Source organism: Uloborus diversus, chromosome 8 (assembly GCF_026930045.1).
Source record: "Uloborus diversus isolate 005 chromosome 8, Udiv.v.3.1, whole genome shotgun sequence".
In the NCBI taxonomy this organism is placed as follows: domain Eukaryota; kingdom Metazoa; phylum Arthropoda; class Arachnida; order Araneae; family Uloboridae; genus Uloborus; species Uloborus diversus.
In genome coordinates, this window is record NC_072738.1 from 86,754,703 (window position 1) to 86,778,094 (window position 23,392).

The following is a 23,392-nucleotide window of genomic DNA, read 5'->3' on the forward strand; positions in this document are numbered from 1 at the left end:
GCAGATTTACAACAATTTCATTTTTATTACAATCATCAAAGATAAAAAATTTAGGAAGTTTTTAAAAAAATGCTTAGGAGGGAAAACTTCTTTAGTTGTGGGGGAAAATGTGCAAAAACCTAAAAATGTTAAGTTTCTCAAATGCAGGGATTTTTTTTTAAATCCTTTAATGTCGATCATTACCAACTTTATTTCTTTTGCGTTAATAAATTTTAAACTAAATTACTGTAAAATGACTGATAAATGTAATGTTTTTCTTGAGAAATGGAAGTGTTAATTTGAGATTTTGTATCAAGCAGTAACGTTTTCCTGGTCAGATACAAACACTTGGGAACAGATGTGATATACCCCCCATTTCGCGACATCCGATTTTTTGCACAAAATTGAAATATTTTTCTGGCCAATGAGGCGATATTTTTTTAAGCATGGCATCCCAGGCGAAACTAACCTGTGTCTGGTAACCCGAAGGGAATCTTAGATCTGTTCAAACTTGCTTACTTGGGTTGTTTACTCGGTTTCACGCAGGAGAGATACGTGTTTCGTGCAATATACCTTACAAGAATGCTTACTTTGTGTTAGTTTAAATTCAGTAGTTGTTGTGTTTTGAAGTAAAAACATTAGAAAATGCCAGTTTCTTCAAACTTGAATGTTAATTAAAAGTTAACTCCAACGTGGTGTGTATCTGTAACGTGCCATTGTCATATGATGCATTGTTTTAGACTGAGTGTGAGGATTTATACCATAAAAAGGTGAGTTCTTTATTTTAGAATTAAAAAAAAAAACTCTCATTTCCGAAATTTTTTGTTTTTACAAATCCTTGAGGAGTTCTTGTAGTTTTTAACTTTATTTTTACTGTATGTAAATTAATTTTACAAAAATAGTACGATTATTTTGTTCTAAAAGTTAATTCTTATCGATGTCACGAATTATTTAGACATTCTATTAACGTGCCTCCTTTAGTTACTGAATTTCTGAAAATAAGTCGACTCCAGCATTTTATAAAAATATAAAGGTGTTATTTTATGTAAAATATAATAGGTATTTTGAAAGCATGTCTGGATAGCAAATAAATGTATGGTATTTTTGTATCATTTATGTTTAGGATGTTCTGTGGAGACCTTTCTACTTTTCATACATCGAAATTTGAGTAACTAATGCTTTTTTGGCTGAAATAGTTATTGATTTTGGGGATGTTTTCCGCTTTAAACATCGCAATTTGAATCGCTTTGCTCTTTTTTAGCAGAATAGGAGAAAAGTTTTTGTTCGATGAAATGCATGTTGGAAAATAGCTTTTATTTCTATTGGTACATATTTCATTGGTGAGCTGTTATATTAATTTGTCAATTTAAGCATTTTAAATACTTTCTAGTCATTGTTCTTTGTGTACAAAAACTTTCTAGTTTCTGGTATTTTTAAAGCGTATATTCGTGATGTTTTTTGTTGTGGTTTTATGTTATTTTTATATGTATTGTGCTCTGAAATGCTTTGATCATGGTTTTTTATCTGATCTTTTCCTGTTGACGCTAAAAAAGCATCGCTAAGAATGATGTATGACATATGTCGTCATACATCATTTTCTTGGCGACGCTTTCTTACAGGAAAAAGTCGCCAAGGGTGGGGTATATCACATCAGTTCCAACACTTGTCACCTTTTCAATATTTTCTCACCCCCACTCCTCTTCATTTTTTTTTTTTTAAATAATTCTTTTAAGTTCTTAGAATGTCAAAAGATTACAATGCGATATAGATTGATAATAACAATGTTTTTCAAAAGTCATTCTCCAAGAGAGCATTGTTACTGTATATATGATTTTATAACATAAAAAAAGGTTGCTGATGTGTAATATTTTCATAAAGTAAGAAGAAGAATAAAGAAGAAACAAACTGCATCCTAAAATGTTCTAAAACAACAGATAATTTTTTTTAAAGCCAAACAATTCTGTGAAAACAAAGTAAGATCACATAGAACGGTTTTAAAAAATGAAGGATTGAAAAAGATATGAATAAAATCTTTACATTAATTTAACGAAATAAAGTGCAAAACATTTTCAAACCTATTTTCAACGAAAATACACACACAGCATGCGTTCAGAATTAATATTAGCCAACTTAAACTTTCATCATACCACTTAAATGAAAACCAGTTATTTCTGAAAATTGTAAGACCTTTTTGGGGAGGGGGTAGAGGAGTGACACTCCAAATTTCCATTTTGGGTGTCACTTGTGAAGGGTATGTCACTGCTTATGATTTTTTCCCCCCTAAGATAATAAAATATCATAAAGTTATGCATGCCTACAAAAGCTAAATTCAATCCTAAAAGCTACAATAAGGGAAGAATACAAATCTCTAGCCTTTGTTCTGCTCATTGCAAAATCTTCAAAATTAAATTTATCTCTCCTACAGTCATTATTCATGAAATATAGTAGTTTTATTGTACTTCTGAGAGTCTGTATATAAACTATATTTAAATTTATACATTTGTTTTTAGGATTGGCCATTTGATGATGGCTTTCCACCACCTGCTAAAATCGTGGATGACTGGTTTGATTTACTTCGAACAAGATTTAAAGAAGATCCTGATTGTTTTGTTGCTGTTCATTGCGTTGCTGGATTAGGCCGGTAAGATTCAAGTTGTTGTCTAGAATAAATCTGTAGTGTTCTGGTAATTAAAACTACAGGGTGGCGACTGATCAGGGAGATCAGGGAAAAGTCAGGGAACTTTATTAATCAGGGAAAAGTCAGGGAAATATCAGGGAATTTTGAAAAAAAATAATAAAAAATCAGGGAAAATTGATTTTATGAAGAAAGAAATTTTTTTTTGCTTTACAAAATTAAGTACTCTAATTCCCTATGCATTTTCCGCCAGTTATCTGTTCAAAAAAAGTAAAATTAATGAGGTGCGATTATACACTAATGCATATTTGTGCATCATTTTTCCTCAACGTCAAAGTATTGAATCTTACTTATTAACCACAGGATGAATTTCCTAAGATTGCTTCTGTGTCTGTTAGGTTGTTTATTTTACCTAGCTTGAAATTTCCTTTTACACTTTCATTGCTACATAAAATAAACAACCATACAGGCAAAGAGGAAGCCTTCCTTAATGCCTTAGCTCCTTTGCCTTTACTCCATTGTCTCGAAGTAATTAGCATACTGTAATCACGATTTCAAGAAGAAATCTTTGGTTTTTGAATTAATACTATAAAAGCGTAAAAGTTATTACTTCTTTGCATTTTTAATTTTTAATTGCTAAAATTGAACTTTCAATTAAAAAAGACTTTGTTTTTTGCCGTTATATTTATACTATTTGTTGTCACCGCAGATTATAAAGGTTTTCTTTTCCTCAGACTTAAGTGATTCTTTAATTTTATAACCAAGTTGTATTCTTTTATATATTTTGAAATTAACGAATTGCTTTTTTTTTTTCTTTTTTTTTCTTGCATTTCAAAGTTTTTTGTTACAAAAGCAATCTAAGTTTTTTTTTTTTTGTTACATACTGAAATCATTTGAAATAGAGTTAAGTTGTGTACTTAAGTAAATACCTTTATTTTTTTATTGTTAAAATGCTGTATTCATTTATTAAAACCTATGTTCTTGATTAGAGAAAAGCTCCCTAATGAATGGATGTCAAATGGTTTCGTCTGTTTTGCATAAATATGTCAATTAGTTATATAATAATAACTACATTACTTCTATTCTTTCACTATTACTTGTTATTCTTGCAACAAATATTATACTGTTTGAAACCTTAGTTCAAAATAATTTCAATTACTTTTTACTTCTATCATAAATACATATGTTTTTATGAGTAATTTTAATAGTTTCTTAAAATTCTTATGCTAAGTGGTTTCTGGAAGTAAAGTTTTTTTTTTTTTTAATTTTCTATAATCTTTCCATGTAGAAAAATTTAATATACTGTTTTGTAGGTTTTTTCCCCAAAAGAAATTGACTTGATATGTTTTTTTAACCATTTTATTAAAAAAGTAGCATATTTTTAAAATATATCTTTTGTTCAACAACTTTACACAACTTAAAACGTTTAAAATACTGCATTTTATACAAACATACAATGGATTTCAAGGAGAGTAAAGAAAAAAAACTATTATCATTGGTAACATAAATCAGGGAAAAGTCAGAGAACTTTTTTTCACAGTTCATGTCGCCATCCTGAACTAACATAGCTATAAGTAATGATTTGGAGTTTTATTCAGCAAATTTAAAATTTCTCCCTCCCAAAAATGCAGGTTGTGGCTACTTCTGGGTCAATATCAATTCAACCAATAAAAAATAAATTTTGAAGGTCAATGTTTTAGATTGTTATGATATATATATGTTTACGTTCCACCTGCCCAACCCCTGGAATGAGACCCCATTCACATAGAACAAAAGATTCCATTGAACACCCACTTAAATATTTTCGTGGCACAGTATTCGCCATGCTCCCCCCCCCCCCTAGCTCTGGTGATCAATCTGGTCAAGCTAGGATGAATTATTATGTGAATGAAGAGGTTAAATGAGGAAGTATTTTTTTCCTTTTGATACCACAAAAAAAGCAATAAAATTTTGCAATTAAAAAAAAAAGAGTAGCTAGGTCATGTCATATATTTTATTAAATCTCATTAAATACTGAACAAAACAGTACCAGTTTTAGCTCTTTAAGTCAAATAGATTTTTAATTACAGCCTTTTTAAGATTACACAGTAATGCAAAATTTGTGACTTCGTTAAAACATTAAAAATTTATTACAACAATGAATGATCAAAAAAAGTCCAAAACTTGGTATACTTTCCCTGTTGTGTTAATACTCCATTTGAGCCAAAAATCGGCAAAATCCAAAGACATGAGGATTTGGCTATTGGTTGATTTGATGTGAAATTACCCTTCTGGCTTCTTTAGTCTGAAATTGTAAAAAAAAACTGTAACATATACAAAGAGCAAAAATACAACATAATAGTGCCTTTAATTAAGCAAGAAAACACTTAAGATATTTATACCCCTAGTTTATCATGACCGGATGCAAAAAAAAGTTTTGCAAAAATTTATTTTCCCAATGTTGACAATTTTAACATGCTTCAATGGATAACTCTCTAAATGTTACCGATAGCGTCAGACTGAAACCAGGTTGGAAAAATCATTTTTTTCGCCAAACTTGTCGACATGGTTGCCAAATTATAACAGGGTTATTTTTGAGTTTTGTAAAATACATATGCACATACATATGTAAATACAGAAATAACAGGAAAACTTGGGGTAGTTAATTTGGGGGATTGTCAACATAGATGTTTCGGGCTTCCATGTGTTCTTTTTTACATATGAATATGTGGTCAGGCCGAGAAAACCACTTACCATTCATTCGGAGGTGAGCAAAAGATAAAATGGAATGGTGGAAATTCAGGACTATATTTGAATGAACATTTTTTTTTTTTTTTTGCAATTACAATTCTTCCTTTTTTATGTAAAGTAAATATGAATGTTTGACTGTACTTATAGTTAAGTTCATGTCTTCGTGCCATCACAATTTAAAATTATCTACATGTACATGAATTTTTTGAAAAAATCCATGTATTTGATCTGGAAATCCAGATCAATGAGGTCCGATAAATGAGGTCTTACTGTGCTTTAATCATATCATATTACATTTATTAATCATATATATCTTAATGTATTTATTAAATATTTAAAACTATTATTTTTATTTGTAGTAAATGTTATATTCTTTATAATTATAAGAAATAATATTTTATGATGTATTTTTTTTTTTTAATTATAGGGCTCCAGTTTTAGTTGCTCTGGCTTTAATAGAATTGGGAATGAAGTATGAAGATGCGGTAGAATTAATCAGGCAGTAAGTAATACAGTAGACTCTCACTACAACGCGATAAGACTTACGCGAAATGGCTATAACGTGATTTTTTCACCAGTAAAGAATTTTTTTTACCTAACGTGAATTCCTCGCCCGCAACACAAAAATTTTAGAAATGAATCGCGGTGTGTAAGTATCGGCTTTTTTATTGGCTACTAGAAACTTTTTTTCATGAATGGACTTTCATCCCTTAAGCATCACTGAGAGCGAAAGTTACTAGTACCATACTAGTCTGAACATCGCTTATACAAATAACTACTCCTCATTTTCCTTTTATTTCTTTCATTCTAAATGTGAAAGTTGATGAAATATAATGACACCTAAGAGCGCTGATTTATCTAAAGTTTATGAAGATAGAAAGAAAGAGAGAAAGTTTCTGACAAAGAAAAGCTAATGATTATGTGCTTGAACAACTATAAAATGCGTCCAAGGTAGCCCGACAGTTAGGTATGAGTGAAAGTTCACCGAGTAGTTTTTAAGCAAAATACAAAAATTATGAAAATGGAAGCTGCTCTTGTATTGTGAATTTAAGAAACCAGGAAGAGGGGTTTGCTATAGATGAATAAGTTATAAAGGAACTAGTGAAGTATATTTAACAATATATAAGAATAACGGTTTGATCATGCAGCATAAATCATCATCATCTTCACTTTTTTAAGTTACAAATATCATTATTGGATCTACTGTACAGTACAACTAATGCATTTGTTTTTCTTACTACATACTGTACGTACCGTCCTGGTTTATTTTGTCTTTCTTTCCCATTGATCATTGACTTTTTGCATCATAGCAGTATTTTATGTTGAATAAAATGGTTTTTTAAATACAAATAAAAATTTGTTTTTTTATTTAAAAAACAGTAATGTATAGTTAAGAAATGGTTTTTAACAGTTTGAGGTGGTGTTTACAAGTGTCTAAAGTATTGGGATATGTTTATAAAAGTTTTTATACAAACCCTTTTTCACAACGCGAAATTTCGAATTACACGAGGGGTCTTGGAACGCATCCCTCGCGTAAGTCAGGATTCGACTGTATTTCAAATAGCTATTATGCCAAACTGTAATTAGTTTTTGTATAATGTGGGAATCGTAGGTAGTTTCTAGTTGCTTAGTACTTTGTAAAAAAAATTGTTTTTTGCAAACTCCATGGTTTTTTTTTTTTTTTTTTGTAAGTATTTTTCATTCTGGTAGAAAATTGCTTTTTTTTTTGCTAATACAGTGGAACCTCACTGTCCGTTAGCCTCTCTTCTTGTACTACTCATTATTCGTCCAACTTGTTCAAGAAAAATTGTCGTCATTTGTACGCTTCTTCGTATTTGGATAGCGCACTTAAAGGAGTTGGTCAAAGACCATACAAATGAGCTGACTATTGAACTCTATGAACTACATCCCCCTGAGTAGTAATTAGTGGTTGAAGAACTTTCTTCAGGTGAGGAGGAAAATGATAAAAGAAACGTTCCAGAACAGAAATTAAAGAACTATGTTCGCACTGAAAAAATGGCATTGTAACACTGTTGTGTGGTCAACAGGCGTATCAGCTTGTTCAGCAACAATATTATTGGTCAAGACAAATATTAGATAGGTTTTTAGAGAAAGTTTCCCAAGATTCTACTAGTGCAAAAAGGCACATAAAAGAAGTAACACCCGAAAGAGAGGAAACACCTTAAAGACTGTTACCTGATGTTTTGTGTGTTGTGTGTGTGATTTGTTGTTGCAATAAGTGCTATTCTAAACAGTAACATCAACATCCCTTTTCCTCTACATACTTCTCTTATCCCATCAGCTCATCTCAGTACAAGCAAAGTGCAGTTAAATTTTTATTTTTATGTTCACTGTACAGTGCTGTATATTTATTCTGCTTTTCATAGGTTTAATTAAGCAATCATCTTTTGTCTGAAGGGATTAATCCAATGAACATTATATCTTCCATGAAAAAGTGATCTGCCATTCGATCTGCTTTCTGGACCGAATGGCAAGGTTCCACTGTTTAAATATAATTGGTTACTCACACAACCAAGATCAAAGGAACCATACGCCAAGTTTCCAAAAGTGAAGTATCATTCAAATACAACATTTTAGCAGTAAGCTTGCATACTTAAAACACTTTTATAGTTATTAAAATAGTCGTTACTCACAAAACTAGGTATCTTCCCTACCTCAGCAGCATGCTGTAAAATGTATAGTGATAAAACCCTGAAATGTATTTTCGTTGAATCATGGACTAGACTGCATTGTTCCTCCATTTTTACCCTACTTTCCCAGAAAAAGAAGAAAAAAGCATAATGAGATAGACTCCGACTCATGGTTTTAACTGTGAAATAATTATTGTTGATATGACTTGTTTTTATTTTCACGCTAAAGTTTTAATTTAGGTATTCAGCTTTCGGCGGATAAAATCAAAGTCATTTATGTTTCTACATAAAGATATGCGCAGACATTTTTTTTTTTTTTGGACAATGAAAATTATTTCTTTAAGTTGACATTTTATTGTTTTTATTTATTTTGGTAAGTGCATTAATCCCTTTAAAAAATTATTTTTGGCAGCAGGGGAAAAAAAGATTTTTTTTTTTTTTTTTATATGATGTATTTATTTTAATGAGCTTATTAATTTTAATTATTATTCTTTCGTTTCGAAAGTTGTTTAAAAAAAATTTAATGGAAAAAGTGCATTAGCTGCTTTGTTTAAAAGGTGCTGCTATTTTATTTGTTTGGAGTTTTTTTACGCATCTAATTTTTTAGATGAGTGAGAAATATTTTATTCCTAGAAATCAGCTTAAAATATTTAAAAAATATGTTTGAAACAATTTGCGATTTTAGCTATTTTTGAGAATATTGATCAGGTACTAGAATGTAGTATGGGTATACGGGAAAGTGGGCTCACTTAGTTCTAGACCGAATTTTCTCTTGCTTTTATGAATACAAATTTGTTTCTTGCAAATTATACCACCGAAAATTTAGCTATATGTGCCTGTATAATCAAGATAGGGAAGATTCCAATCTTCTTTTCAGGCCTTACTTACTTTTCATTCATTATTGTTGGCTGTTATGATATAGCATGCTTAGCAAACAAACTGGACTAATATCGTTTCTGTGCTTTTCTTCCAGAAGAAAATGTTTACCTTTTTTCTAAAAAATATTTGAACCCTCTCCCAATATTTGACTTCTAACTTCTTGTTTGCATTTGTGTGTCTTTTATTTTTAATGGTAAGGATTTTTTTTTATAAAAAAGAAACTTCAACATTGCTGAACTAAATTTTTCAGACTGTTTTAAGGAGACTTAATTGAAACTGCCCTAGTATTTTCTCCTAATATTATGAGAAGTTTAAAAAAAAAAGCTTGCGACTGATTAACTGTACTTTTAGCTTGATCTCTCTTTTGATTGAGTCTATAATTAGATTTTGAGTTTTATTAGCATTTAAAGTCACTGTGGTTGCTACTGAAACAAGTAATTACCAGGTTGAAATGTACCCATGCTTCTTTTAAATTAAGCAGCTGACAAAATCTGGAGATCTCAACTTTCTATTACGTTATTTTTGTCATAGTGATTAAACACAAACAATGTTAAAGTACAAGAATGCCAATCACTTCCATTTCAAAAGAGCTTAAAAATTAAAATTTGCAAAAAGAAATACTTTCATAATTTGTTACTTTCTTTTCAGGAAAAGGCGGGGAGCAATAAATGCAAAACAGTTGCAATATCTGGAAAAATATCGTCCAAAATCCCGTTTTAAAGATGAGAAATGGCCACAAGCAATGTATTATTCAGTAAATTTATTTTCCTTTGTATTATCAACTGTAAATATTCAAGGATCCTCACGGATTGTAATCGGAATCTACGTATGTTGGTGTATTTTATTTTGTAAATCATTTATCTTGTAGTACTTTCATTTCCCTAGACTGTCTTTTCCCTATGTGTTTACTGTTCTTTGATGTTCTAAGCTGTAATATGTTTCGAGATTTGAAATTTCTCTTTGATTCTGTGTTTTTTCATTTAGGGTGGCCAGAGTATAAATTTATTGCATATAGCACTTTATTCACTTTTTTTTTAATAATGTTAAAGAAGTTTTAATCTCATTTTACTTTTAAATATCTTTTATGAAATTAATGTACCTGTAATTTATAAAAATATTATCTTTTTTTTGTGTGTCATAGCGAAGCAGCTCTTTCAGTGCTTTGTTATATGAAATAAAGCTTTTGTGCATATACTGTAAATGTTCTTAGTATTTCAAGAAATTATGTATGTACTATTGCATGCATTTATTTATATAAAGTGGAGCATTAATTATCGTAATATCAATCAAATGAAATATTTATGAAAGCATTTCATATCAGGAAACCAAAACTTAGTGCAATGTTGTGTTATTACATATCGTTTAATTGGAAAAATCATTCCATGCCTTTAAGGCATCTTGGGTATCACATAAGAGCAAGTACTATTGCAAAATACAGAAGTAATTAAAATGAGAACTGCTACATATCAACGAAGGAATATAAAATTTATTTATTAAACAAAATTAAACAACAATAAAAGGAACATAAGAAATGTCTTTACAAAGAATTCGTGTTAGTGCATACTAATAACAACTGCTAGTGCTTTCTCCCCACCAACCTCTTTTCCTTAACTGCGAAACACTTTTAATAGCCTTTGTGGGCTTGTTAATGTAGACTCTTTGCTTTTTGTTACTTATAAAATGAGTGATCTATGATTGCAGATTTTTTTACTAGTAAGTAATAGATTACTGGAAAATTGTTATTCAAACACCCCTTACTTCCTAATTGTTTCATATAATCTGTTCCATTGTATCAACAATTGAAATTTTAAGACATATTTGCTATTGTATAAATTTGTAAATGAACTTTACATTAACTATAAATAATCAATTTTTAAATTAATTTTCTCAAAGCTTTATGCTTTATTGGCAGAAAAAATCAATTATTAAACTGAAAAATATATACAACTATGTTTAAATAGCTTTGCTATATATTTAAGCATTTGCATATGGATAATAATAGTTAATTATGTGTTGGATGTTAGCATTGTATTAACTCTGCAAAGCTATAGATCATTTTACATTTATAAAAGTGAAATGAATTTAAAATCATGTATTCATAATTATCATACAAAATGTTACTCTTTGTGAAATTATGATTTATTTTTTTACTGTGCCGTACTTTTTAATTTTAAATAATAAATTAATATTATTAGTCTCTGTAATTTCGCACCAAATATTCGCAAGGGATAAGAAACTTGAATTATTTCTAACTTACCAAGTTGGAGTGAAAAAATGCGTTTTAAAGAGATTGCAAAGTAATTCCTTTTGTATTTCAAGATATGATATTTAATTGAATGCTATATCCTTTATGTTTCATATTTTTCTAATTTAACACTAAGAAGGAAAAAGTACTTTTGAACAAGAAAAGTATCTTATTGATTATCTCCAACTTTGCCATGTATTTTTTTTTTATTATTCATCATTATTAGTTTTATAGCATTTTTCACAAAACCATATTTTATTACATAATCCTTTTTTTCGTTTGCTGTTTTTTCATGTAAATTTTATTTATATTTAGTATCTTTTGTGAACTCTTGTCTGTATGTGAGTTTTGCTTGTTCAATAATGCTTGAATTGCTAGGAGAGTCTCCCCCCCCCCTCTCTCAATTACTATTAAAATTTATTCAAAAGCTTTTTCTTATGTCATGTATGTTACAGTTTTGTTAGATGTATTCAAATAAGCAACAGAACTATATTTAATGAATAGAATTAAAAATAAATTATTGCCTTTCTATAAGAAATACTAAAAGAGCCCTTTACCCTTTTTAACGAACTATTAATTCCTCTTTTTATATTTCAGTATTGAGATTATTTTTCATTTTTTGTTTTTTATCTTTATGAGATAAAAAAAAGCTTTCTTTTTCATAAAAATATAAGCCTTATATGGTCATAATCTATATTGGGGATAAAAAAAAATTAAAGGGTTCAGCACCCGCTTTTGTTTTTTAGTAAAATTCAAGTTTTTATTTAAATGGTTTTTCTTGTGTGTAATAGTTAATTCATCATTTATTTCAAAAATTAAAACGTAAACTAAGCAAATTTTCCTACGTGTTCTTTAGGAAGAATTCTTGGGCAGTTGCGCCTCTTTCTGAAAAGCTTCTAATGTGTTACTAAAGCATAAAATTGCAACTGTTTCAAAGGCTTTTTTAATTACTAATTAATTTCAAACAAGTCTTTTGTGGTTAATTTGTTATTGAATAATGAAAAAGTTTACCTTCTCTGTATAGTTTTCTAGCTCTTTGCCCCTTTAGAAACAAAACATTTGGGCTGTTTCCTTGCTGAAGAAGAATAATGGATGTTTTTACTGTATTTTGCACTAATTTTCTGAACAAATTTTATGCATTACTAAATGTAGATCTTTTGTCTGTAATGGTAAATGAACTAGTACACTTTTCAGCCTCTGGAATCTTTCAAAAGTAACATGTTTTTGTACCATTTTTTGTTAACTAAAAAGTAAATTTTACACATAATAACGTTTATATAATCATTAAAACCTCTGGCCACTCTAATTAAATATATTCTTGCATGTGTCTTTATAGGTACTGCGAATAGCATCTATGCTCGTTTTAGAAGCTTGATATGTGCTTAGATTTCTAAATATTTTAAATGAATGTGAAATAGTGACCAAGGAAGCTTCTAAACTAGCATTTTCCTTGCTTTATTAGCACTTGAATTGGTGTTGGAAAGTGTTATTTGTTACTTTGGGTTTCACTTTGAAAATTTTTGAAATTACTATTTTTCATTATTTTATTCGCTGCAAATTGTATAACATTTTGTTTTGCCGATTTTCAGTCCATTTGTTGACCAAAGCTTTTAGCATTGGTCTTTTATTTATTTTTTCTCTAAATTTACTCACAATGTTTCAAGATGTTTTTAGATAACCTATCCTTTCTTTTTTGAAAAGCATTGAGGTTCTTTACATAGTTTGTACCTAGTGTACTTTTCTTATTTTATTTATTTATTTTTTAATGTTCATTTAGAAAAGGGAATCTTAAAAAAAAAATCCTCATTTACTTATGAATCAACACTCCTTTGCAAAACATATACTGTTTTTCAGCTGTTCTGATGAAAAACAGAAATCATGTTTTCAAAAAAAAAAGTTTCTCACACAGGTATTGATTGATGTTCATGAGGGAAATTTTCTGGAGACTACCCCGGAATTCTAGAATATTTCAAGTTCGGAAACTCTGAGTGTTTTGAGTGATGAATTGTGGAATTCCTGTGAGAAAAAGTTTTGAATTATATAAATTATGTCATAATTTGTTACTGGACATCCGAAGTGGCCGTTTTTGAGGACTAAATTTAATACTTTTCAATGGACTTAGTATTGTCTTTTTCTCCAGTAAATATTTAGAATTTTGTATTTTTACTAAAAGTTATGAAAAAAAAATTTCTACTTAAAATGCAGGGTATGAATAGTTACGAAAAACTCAAATTTTGAAACGGAGAAGAGCAAGTTTTCTTTGACCTATTTTGTCCTAATTTTATCTACTCACAGCACTTTTCAAGATTTGAGACTTATGTTAGTTTTACCCCTGAATTTTTTAAAATACTTTTGTTAGTTTATTATGATGGTGAAAAGATAACATAAAATGTGGATCCAACCCTAAAAATCCTATCTTGAGAAGATTTTTTTTTTACTACCATATTTTAAGTAATATTCTGAAAAATCTTACAACTCTAGAATGTTGAAAAGTAGAATATCCTGCTAGAAAATTTAAAAACAACAAGTATATTTTTCTTTTTAACAAATAAATACCTTTGTGCTTGAAAATTACATGAATTACAACAGACACATGTTTTGATGTTACAAGGAACATTTTTTTCCTCTGCGCTTCACATTGGGAAAAGGTGTTCCTTATAACACAGTGTCTACAGTAATTTGCAATTTTTGCATCAAAATGTTGTTTATTTGATTCATTTAACATTTTTCTTTGATTTTAAATTCTCAGACACCAAGATATAATATTCATTGCTTTAAAAAGAACTTGAGCGCACAAATTAATAAAATTGCCATGCTACCATTAATAATGTTTTATTAATTCACAAGAGACTCAAACTGTTGTAATAATTATTGAGTTTGAATAATGTAACAGTTACCAATGATAAGATGCAATAATATTAAATATTGGGAAAATACTATTGAAGGTATTGAGAGGTATTTAGATGTTGAAATTGTTTGCCTTATTTGCAACAATTAAAAATCTTGTATTCATATGGTATTATAAAATACCACAATTTAATTTATACAGTTAACTTAAAATCTTTAATTGTATGGCACTGTGTAAAAAATAGTAATACAGGTTATTCTACAACATCAACTGCAAACACATAAGAATATACTTGGTAAAGTAAGCAGAAAATAATATGCACATGTTTTTAAGATTAAAAAAAAAAAGTGGCCTTTTAAAGCTTCTCTAAAAAACTACTTTCACATTCTAACATCCCCTTTTTATCATTTTAATATCACGCATTGAATACTTTTTTTTTTTTTATTTGTCCACTCCATGTAGTGTATTTTCCAATTCAAGTGCTGAATAATCTTTTTTGTCTCGACAGTATGTTGGAATCATGTTTGATCATCCAGGTAAAAATTGGGAGTCTTCAAGTTCTTGAATGTATTAGAAAAAAAGGTGGGACATTTTCTGAATGAATTATTTAAAATATATCCAGCTTTCCTTTTTATACTCAACTGTAAGTTTTTACAAATTTGTAACAGTATTTTGTAAAAGAAACCTATGCAATTTTTTGATAATTGTTCGAATAGAATTTCTATGCAACTGTAATGTAAGATCCCTTGTATTTTCCGTGTAGATCATAAACATGTTGACAGCTTTTCCACATTTTATTTGTATTATTGTCCTGCAACATGTTTTGTGTATTTTAATAAAGATAGCTAAATACAAATTGGACTGTCATTTTCAAATAATTCAACTTGAGCAATATTGAGAGCCACTATATTGTATCTAGTTCCTGTTCATTTGTTGTGATATAAAACTGTAAGATGATGTGGGCAAGATTGTAACAATGTATATTTTATAAGTCAAAATTTCTTCATGTGTTACTTTCCAGCAAAAACAATATATTAAGTATTGCATAGGGAAACAGCTGTTTTGGTGCTGGGGTATTTAAAGTTGTTTTTATGTAAATCTGATGTCCTGAACTTAAATATCCCATTAATTTTTGCATAGAAGCTTAAATTTTTAGGACATATATTAGTGAAATACACACAATCAAGGATGTAGCCAGAGAAGACGCCTCTACCTCGCAAAATAAACTCTTCTCTAATTTTTTTTCTTCATATATCTACCTCAGAGCCAAAGTGACGCAAGTATAAAATTTGCCATTTTACGTTTATTGCATCGTATGTAGAATCCAATTCCGCATCGAACCATGTGAACTTCATTCTAAAAAAGAATCATTTTCAATTTTTTACCAGGTTTAAAAGAGCGTGGGTCCCATCCTTTGCATGAGCCAGAGAAAAAAGTTTTCCCTCTCTACTGTAAAATTATATTGCAACTTTCCTCCTCCTGACTCTGAGGTACAGATACATACAGTGGCTCCCAAAAGTGTTCGTACACCTACGACTTTCAATGAAATAGGACCCTATCCATCCGTTGGAATTATTATTTCGGTATAGGTATTCAATTACAAGATCTATGATCAATTTTCAACAAAACTGCATGAAAATTTTTTAAAAAATCAAAAACCAAAAAGTGCCGAAAATTTTATCAAAAGTCTTCGTAGACTTTAAAAAATGTCTATATATTTATTGAATAATCTAATTTTTTATTAAGAAATTATTTAGTAAATATCATGCAGTATCAACATCACTTTTTAAACGTCTGGGAATAGATTTCATTCTTTTTTCTTCCTTTTTTTGGGGTAATTTCTGAGCTAGTGTTCAACCACACTTCGAGTGTTACTGTTTCTAGCTCCTTTTTTCATTTCAAAGCCGTATTTTCGTAATCTAGCCTCCAGATATCTCTAAATTAAGACGTTAAGTTCAAATCTGGAGATTGAAGGGGTATTTTCTAAACTTTGGAACAATATTTGAGGCACTAGACACAAACGTTGAAAGCTGTGTGCTTCTTATCGTTATTTTGATAAAAAACAAAGTTGTTTCCGATAACCAAATTTTTGGCTAAAAGTTTAAAATTGGTTTTTAAAATATTTAAATGAACAGCATGATTTATTTCATCAAATTCCAAACTGCCAAGTCCTGATTCTGATATGCACCCTCGCACAAGAACCATTTCACCGTTAACCAACTAAGTTCTTAAGATCAAGTTCCTCATTTTTTCTTCCATTGACAATTATACAACAATTTAACAAAATATGTTAAATTTAATTTCATCTGTAAGTAAGACGTTATTCCAAAACGCTTTGGAGCGGGAAGAGTTCCCATTTAATCCAGTTAATCAGAGAACTTGGCGAACAATTTTTGGTGAAATTTAAATATAAGTTTTTCCATTAAATTCTACAGAAACTGTTACAGCACTCAAATGTGTATTTTTCATATTTTTTTAACTAAATCTTCAATTGTGCTTTGTCAACTTTGCTAGTTGACCGTTTCTTGCCTTATTTTCGGTCTGATTCTTTTCTTTAAAGCATTTTATCAAGCAATTTACTATGGAATGGAATAAATTAACTAATTTAGAGACATTTCAAACCAATTTACCTCTACTGTGAGGAAAATATTCAAGTTTCGAATGGTGTTTGTGGTTTTTTACGAATACCAGCCATTTTAAAGTAATAAGTACAATATTAAGGAATAAATAAACAAAATTAAAGAAAAATGACCCTAAGGGTCAAAACAATTAAAAATAATTTTAAAAAAAACGACATATGATACTTTTAATCATGAATTTATTTGAGTGTACGATGACTTTTGTGGCGTATTATTTCTCTGTCTCTTCCCTTTTTGACCCATTTCAAAAAGAAGATCCGTCAATATTTTGAAAAATTACAAGGTTTTTACTTAGAATGACATAGGAATGATGTGAAAAAACATTGGACTTCATATTTGAATTCAGTTTTGCGTCATTTTGGTTTTACTAAAAAATTTTAAAGTGTACGAACACTTTTGAGAGCCACTGTAAATATGCATCAACACCCCCTACCCTGCCCCAAAAAGTACTCTTAGTATGGCGTTGCAATTTTAAATTTGTAACTCTCACAATTACACATACGTTATATACATTTTTAATATACTAGCAGTACCCGCACAGTGATGCCCGTGCTAAAATTTAATGGAAGTCCGTTGAATAAAAAAAAAATTGACGCCCCCTCCCCATCTGATGTAAAATGATAGTTTTTCTTCGTGTATAAAATGCGTACACACCTTTTCAAAAAAAAAACTATTTTAAGTTTCTTTAGAATTTAAAACTTTTCGTCAAATTATAAATTTGATTTACAGTTGCTTTAAAACTCTTATTTAGCGAGTTAAGCGGTTTTTACTGCAACTTAAAATATTTCGCCTAATAAACAAAAAAAGACATCAAATAATATCTTTCAAATGTAAAAATAATTCCGCAGCTCTATTGTTTATCGCCAAACTTACCCAGCAACCACGCTATCATAATCCATCAGTCAAAAAAAAAAAAAAAAATCCCGTGGAACATTTTAAAATCATCGTCAAAAAAAAAAGAAAATGTGGTACATTTCACTGGGATAAAAACAAATCAAAAGTTTCTTTTCTTTCAAAACAAATCGCCAAAACAATAAATTACATTAACGGTTGCCTTAAAACAATAATCCTAGATTGGACTGCTCAGCGCCTAACTTACCAAGCGACCACGCTACCGGAACCCAGTCCTTTTGCGAGTGAAGCGGATGTTTTTTCTTTGGCAATAATAAATGTTTCGCCAAACAAACAAAAAGGTACAAAATCACATTAACAGTAGCTTTCAAATCTTTACATATTAAGAGCTGCGTAGCCCGACTTTGCCCAGTCGTTGTTTGGGAACAAAAATTGTGTGAAGTGACATATATTCAATAATTAATTAAAAGAATAACTTAATAACATAAAAGAAAAAAAAGACACCATGCAAAATTACCCTTCCAATGACGACAGATCTTATAATTAACCCCGGCCCAAATTAAAATGCGAAAGATAGATTTTAAAAGCGTAACCATGGAAACATGAAATAAAATAAGTTTTAGATATCAGATGCAAAATAATATTAATTCAAAAAGCGTAGCCATGGAAACGTGAAAATAAAATGGTTGAAAACCTGAATCAAAATGACGTATTTCGAAATTGATTTAAAAACGCTTGTAACTTTTTTTCCTTTGAAGATAGAAGCTAATTTTTTCGACCAAAGGTCGAGAGAGATCTGGAGTAAAAAATGTTGCTTTTTCCAATGCTGTCAAAAAGAAAACTGTGGGACGATTCCTTCACTTTTTATTGATAGATTTAATGAAGAAAGTAGTGCCTAAATTTCAGCAAAGCCTAAAAAAGTTCCGAGCTAAAAACGCAAATTACTCCCGCCGTAATTAAGTTAGAGCATTGAAATAAATAGTTTAAAACGCAGAAAATTCTACCCTTTTTAACGATATATAATATTCATATGTGCAAGTAATTTTTCACCCCTTTAATAGCCAATAATAGGCAGTTTACTTGAAATTTGTGCCTAAATGTGAATGAAAAAAGAACTATTCATTGGATTTTTTTCGAATTTATAGCCTATGTTGCTCAGTAAGAAAGCACCTTTCATTTAGTGAAAGAATTTTTCAAATAGGGGCAGTGGTTCCGGAGATTACCTCGAACATATAAACACACAAAAATCCTCCCTCTCTCTTTATAATATTAGTAAAGATGTACTATGGGACCACTTTGAATCTTTATATATTAATAGGCAAGCCATTTTCTTTTGGTACCGATTTCCTTCATTCTTTTTTTGTTCAGTAGCTATTGCCGAGTTTTAGTCTCATCAATAAAACTTTTTGAAATCGAACAATAATTAATGGAGATATTAAAAGCTCATTTTCGTCCTCAATTGCTCTTTCTATGCGAACAGATGGTCCAATTTTTTCGAATCTGATATGGCTGGAAATTTTTTTAAAAAATACTCCTTGTGAAGAAATTGTCAGGGCACCCAACCAAGGTCCAATATAAACTAAGTCCACAGGAAAAAAAATTATAAGCGTTTTTTCGTTAGCAAAACTTAAAAATTTTAATTGTCTCTTTTCCATTGTGGAAATTGATTGCTGCGAGTGTGAAGCATTAACTTTTAATTCAGGTTTAAACCACTTTTTCTGCACAAAAAATGCATTTTACAAGGTTTACGCTCTGGGAAAACCTGGAATCGTCAGAGAAAATGACACAGTTAAAAATGTCAGGGAAATTGCCCCTCAATAGTACCCAAGAAAAAAATTCCTAGGATGAACAGGAATTATGCACTAACTCAACAGGGTAGAGGACAATTAACTGCTTCTGAAGCACAATCCTGCGAATGGTATGGTCAATTGGGAAAATAATTTTTTTTTTAAATCAAAAAGTCATTTCATCTAAGTGTGAAACCCAGTCGCCATTTTTGGTCATTCATGACATGGAAGTAGACACATGCTTAACCCGTTCGCACCCAGCGTCACGCGGACGCTACACAACAATTCCTCTCTTATCAGCCCAGCGGCACGTATCCGCTACGCGCTCTGATCGACGCTGACGTCCCAGCGTCACATATACGCTTTCTCGAAATGGAACGATTGAATTGAATATTTAAACGATAATAGATGGCGCTAAATGGCTATAACTTTGATCATATTCGAGTCACATGGTATTTGACCTTCATGTACACGCTTTAGTTTCTTATTTGGGCCTCTCAATGGGATAGATTTTTTTTTATGTAAACAACAGTGAATCACTGCTCTGCGCATACGATTTATGAGGTCTCAATTGCTCTTATTTATATCTTTGCTTCTCTTTTTTTGTTACGAGTAATTGAAAGAGATATACATCTAGCTGAATAAATTATGGGGGAGGGGAGGAAGGTTAAAATATTTTTGCGTATGTGTTCCAGACTTTTGGGATTCCCCGTTCGATGAGAGTACAGGAAGGATTTCAAGCGGCACTGAAGTTTATGATTATTTTTGAATCCTTTCTGATATTGTTCTTCTTTATTTATTCTTTTTTATTTGGAGACTGGAACATTGCAATAAAAATGGTTAGCGAAGTGAATGAAAGGGAATGTTTTCGAGAGAATTATGAAGCAATTTGGAGACTTGTTGCGTGGGAATTTAACTAGTTTAAATTTGTTGACCTAAGTTGTTTTAATTAAAATTACATAAGGAACATATTTTTTTGCTACATTTCTTTTTCTTTGATTGCACATTCACGATGTCTAACTCGAACTTTGTTTTTGTGCACATATTATTTAACTTTGTGCACATAGTTAAAGTTTTAGTATTCTACTTATTTCATTCCCTTTTAATAATGTAATAGTCTTTATATTAATAAGTAGTAATCAGTAGTACATTGTTTAAGCAAATTTAAAATTTCAAGTCATTATTTTGAAATGCTGATTTTATATGAATATTTTTGTTCAGTTAGGCTTAACTGCTGTAAATGCTCGGGCCGATGGCGGCGTTCCATTTCGGAACGTTCGGTCCCATAGCGGAGCTTCCTTTTCCATGCGCTGGTCCTCAAGGGGTTAAATGCCTAAGTTTCCAGAAACAAAGCAGAATTGGATGTTTTCTTTAACTGCAAACTAATGAAAGCAACACACTGCAAATTGTTTTTCTTTTAATTTTATTTTAAATATGTAATTTTCTGGAGAAATGAAAAATTTTGTTCTCGAAACTTAATTTTATCCTCATTGCCTTGAACGCTAATGTGCTTAAAACATTTCAATTGAATTTTAGTTTCACGAAGATGTATTATTCTTAAGATGTTTTCATGCTACAAATTCAAAAAAAAAAAATTTAATTTTTTTTGTAGTTGCCATATTTGGTCATTCCCAAGATGGCAGGCAGTACACAAGACTTTTTAAGCGCCTAAGTTTCCAAAAATGGCATTGGATGTTTAATGCAATGCAAACTATTGATAACAACTCAAAATGTGTCCTTTTTTTTTTGCATAACACGTAATTATTTTTTGGAAAAATGCGAAATTTTGTCTCCAGAACATTTTTTTATTCTAATTGATTTAGAAGCTTATGTGGAAAAAAACTCTTTTGTCTTAATTAAGTTTTTAAAGATTATTAATGATTTAAAACTACGTTTATGTTACAAATTTAAAAATCTACTTATTTATCTTACATTTTTTACTTAATCGCCATATTTGGTTGTTTGCAAGGTGGAAATAGACATAAATTTACAAAAACATAATTGAATGTTTATCTCAAATATTGAAAGTAAATGTGCAATTATGAATTTTTTAAAAATTAATTACTTTTTAGAAGAGAAATTTTTAATTTTAATGTAAGCTTCCTTTATATGCTAAAGAAGTATAGTATGCCCATCGATGCAACAAGTTTATCATATTTATACTGAAAATAGCTTTGTACTTTGCTCAATATGTGTTACAAATCTCTACATGGTATAAAATGAAGTCTCCAAAAGGATTGTGTGTTTAAACTCGAGAACTACCCGGCCGGTTTCGCTGAAATTTTACTTCGTTCCTTTAAATCCTGAAAAAGTTTGCAGACCAGTTCAAAAAAAAATTCAATGAATAGTTCTTTTTTTATTCCAATTGAGGCCCAATTTTCATTTAAATTCCTGAATTTGGGGGTGAAAATTTTTTTCAGTAAAAACGTACTCTAATTACATGAATCATTGTGACAATATTCTTTTCTTTTGGGCCACTCTTCTAATCCTGTGGTGCGTTTTTGTCTCTGCTATCCTAGGAGCACATAGAGCCACCATTTTTAAATCACGCAAATTACCCATTGATATTCGTGATAATTTATCTTCTCCAAGGAGAAAGCACTAGTAGTATATTCTACTTTCATTTTTGTTAAATGAGCAATTGGTATTGAACCATATTTGTTACCATTGTGTAGAAGCACACATTTCAAACTTTGCTTTGAGCTAATTTAAAACTAATAAGGCTTTAAATTATTTAAGTTTTGATTACCAGGTGCAGCACAAACAGGGGGTCAAGATTAACCAGTTGTAAATAATTGTTATCACTACAGTCGAACCTCCATATATCGAACTTCCACACATCAAAATTTTCTATATATCGAAATCCCAGCAAATTTCCATGTCCATTACATAGAAAAATTATTTCTATGTATAGAAAAAATCTCTATATATCGAAAAAAATTTCGAGACATTTGTAGAATTTTTTTTTCCACTTTAGACTGTTTGTCTCATAAAAAATGAAGGTTAGGAGAGAGAATTATGTTCACTAAAGGCTGCTACAAAACGTACAAGGAACCTAGGGTTGAGGGATGTTTCGACAGGTCGTTGTTCCGTTCTGGAGTTCTTAAATTCCCTCAAGTTTATTTCAAATTGTAGCTGCAACCAGTAATACAGTAAAATCAGTTTGAAGTTATCCCTATTGTCTTTTGATTATCATTCCTAGTCTTTTTAACTTCAGTGAAAATCATTCAAGCTAAGTAGATTGAGTTTTTACTTTTCTCTGGATTACATAGTCAAATCGAAAATCCCCTAATGTTTGTTAAATTTAGTATTCCCGCAAACAGAGCTCCTGCTATTATGAGAAATCGGAAAGCCGAAATTAATAAAGTAAAGTAAAAGTACTGAAACTTACAGAAAACTCACTCAAAAACATGAAACGGCATTAAAGTTGGCAAAAATTAGTTTTAATTTTAATGTTTTAGGAGATTTTTATGATCAACTAAGATCGTTTCTATATATCGGTCCGACTGTATTTTCTTTCTTTTGAAACTGCAATGCACACAATTCCAAGGTTTCAGAATAATTAAGCAAAAAAAAATTGTTTTTATGCAATACTCAGGTTTGAAAGACTCTGCTGAAAAATCAACAAAAATCACTTACTGAATTCAGGCAATAAGCATTTTTTTAATTAATTATTACTTATAAAAAGAAGTTTAAATCTTGTTCTAAGCCAATTTTTAGTTCACTTTTTGAACATCATAATTCGATTTTCAAAATAAAATGAAAAATCAGCAATGACAAAAAAAAAAAGCACAATTTGCAGACGTCTCTCAGGGCTACAAGGAACATCCATTTCCATGCAAGAGAGTCGAATAAGTGATTTAAAGACATCTTGAATGTGAGTTAAGGATATCTTAACATCCATAATATTACACTTTGCATTGAAAAAGAGGTTTCTTGTGACTCCAAAATATGTGTATCTAAAATGTGCTTTTTTAATGATGATGATTATATTTAAACTTTCTTGCACAAAGGGGTTTTTTTCCTTTCAAAATAAAATACTCATCTTTCATGTCTTTCAGAAATAATGGCCATTCAGTATTATGTATTAAAAATATTTGCTTTAATAAACAGCATACAAATAACATATTTAATCAAGATAAGATTA

General features: G+C 30.0%; 1 protein-coding gene across 1 annotated transcript in view; it reads left to right on the top strand.

Annotated features, from left to right (window-relative positions):
- Nucleotides 1-14,823, top strand: part of LOC129227532 (protein tyrosine phosphatase type IVA 1-like) — a 31,795-nt gene extending 16,972 nt beyond the window's left edge. The window contains 4 exon segments of the mRNA XM_054862107.1: nt 2,490-2,620; nt 5,772-5,846; nt 9,523-9,601; nt 9,603-14,823. Coding sequence (XP_054718082.1) covers nt 2,490-2,620; nt 5,772-5,846; nt 9,523-9,601; nt 9,603-9,632 — 315 coding nt within the window. The 3' untranslated portion in view covers nt 9,633-14,823.
- The last annotated feature ends 8,569 nt before the right edge of the window (nt 14,824-23,392 follow it).